Source organism: Gavialis gangeticus, unplaced genomic scaffold (assembly GCF_001723915.1).
Source record: "Gavialis gangeticus isolate Ggan-Ray unplaced genomic scaffold, GavGan_comp1, whole genome shotgun sequence".
NCBI lineage: Eukaryota > Metazoa > Chordata > Crocodylia > Gavialidae > Gavialis > Gavialis gangeticus.
Window position 1 is genome coordinate 16669913 of NW_017729015.1, and position 1458 is coordinate 16671370.

A 1458-nucleotide genomic window follows, 5' to 3' on the forward strand; every position below is an offset into this window, starting at 1 on the left:
CATCCGCTGGTCAAGAATTTACTGTTGATCTTAATCTTATCTGGGGCGAACCAGTGTCCCCGGCACAGGGCGGTCACGATAAATCTACTTGGCTAACCTGCTGATAGGCAGATCTATCCGCTTGGCCAGAAGGGGTTTTCCCTCCCTCCTCGGAGCCCGTGGGAGAGACTGGGTGTGCACGGAAGTGTTTTCTGGCTTGAACTGAAGGGGACAGGGAGGCCTGTTCCCAGATCTGCTTTGGGGAGGGTCAAAGGCTTAGCCATGCTGCATCCTGACGGGGCTGGGTGCGAGATGCAGCTGAGGTGCGGGGGCCACAGCGGGTATGGGGCACCCCTGCCCCCTGCATGGGCCCAGCCGATGGGAAATGCTCAGTATTGCTGTCGCCGGTTTGTTGCTGGATGTGCCCCTGGGCCCAGCCCAGGGTGTCAGCACGCGCCCCGTCTGCATAGCTCACAGGGCCAGCCCGGGAGCCTCCAGCAGCGCCTGGGCCCCCGCTTTGCCGGGCCGGGGGCGAGAGCTGTGCAGAGCACAGGGTGGGAGGCAGGGGAGCTCCTCTGCAGCAGCACTGAGCTCTGAGGCTCTGTCTTCCCTGGGGGCCTTGAGTTGAGAAGGTGCCTCCCCCACACACAGCTCCACACACCCCAAGGTTGAGGGCCTACCTCTGACAGCAACAGCCAAGGATGCCCCTGGGGCAGCCTCCCAGCCAGCGCATGGGCCCCGCTCCCATGGGCACCCTGGAAAAGGGGGGACGCGTCCCAAGTGCTGCGGGACCTTCCTGCAACCAATGCATGTAAAGCCAACACCCTCCTGGTCCAACTCACAGGCCACAGGTCTTCTTGGTGACCTTGGGAAGGTCTCTCAGAGAGTAGGCTGCGGGCCCTGGGCCGCAGGAGTCCACCTTTACTTCCCGCGGGGTCTTGGACTTGAAGCAGGACATGACGTTCTTGGGAGACCGCTGGGTGAGGGAGACGTTGATGCTGTAATGACCTGGGAAGGAGACAGGGGAAGGGAGGTGGGCACCAAGCTAAGTCTGAGCAGCGCCAGGACATGCAAGTCCAGGAACAGGGGGAGAGGGATGAGGGAAGGATGCGACCCAACAAGGCATCACGGGGGGGAATCGCTTCCTCAGCTGATGGCAAAAGCTGCTTCTGGGAACAGCTGGCTCTGGGGCACAGCCCAAGTGACAACCCCGGGCACAGGGGCATCTGGGAGGCGCCATGGGGGGAATTCGCCATTCAAAACGCAGGTGAAATGTATGCGAGTGGCGCTTGCAGAGACAGTGTGTTAGATAAGAGCAGCCAGAGCCATCCACCCTCGAGCTCAAGCTCTGCGTGGTGACGGGGCCAGGGAAATACCAGTATTTCCTTCCTGGGTCAAGCAGGGCAGACTGAGGTGTGTTACGACACGGAGCCCAAAGTGTCAGATGTGTCGCCAACTGGCTGGAGGGCCGCACCCGGA

The 1458-nt window shown here is 61.5% G+C and overlaps 1 protein-coding gene across 1 annotated transcript in view; it reads right to left on the reverse strand.

Annotated features, from left to right (window-relative positions):
- The window catches only part of STPG1 (sperm tail PG-rich repeat containing 1), a 28890-nt gene that overhangs the window by 7148 nt on the left and 20284 nt on the right, over positions 1–1458 (reverse strand). The window contains exon 7 of the mRNA XM_019512417.1: positions 822–987. Within this exon, the coding sequence (XP_019367962.1) occupies positions 822–987 (166 nt within the window). The remainder of the gene's footprint in view (positions 1–821; positions 988–1458) is intronic.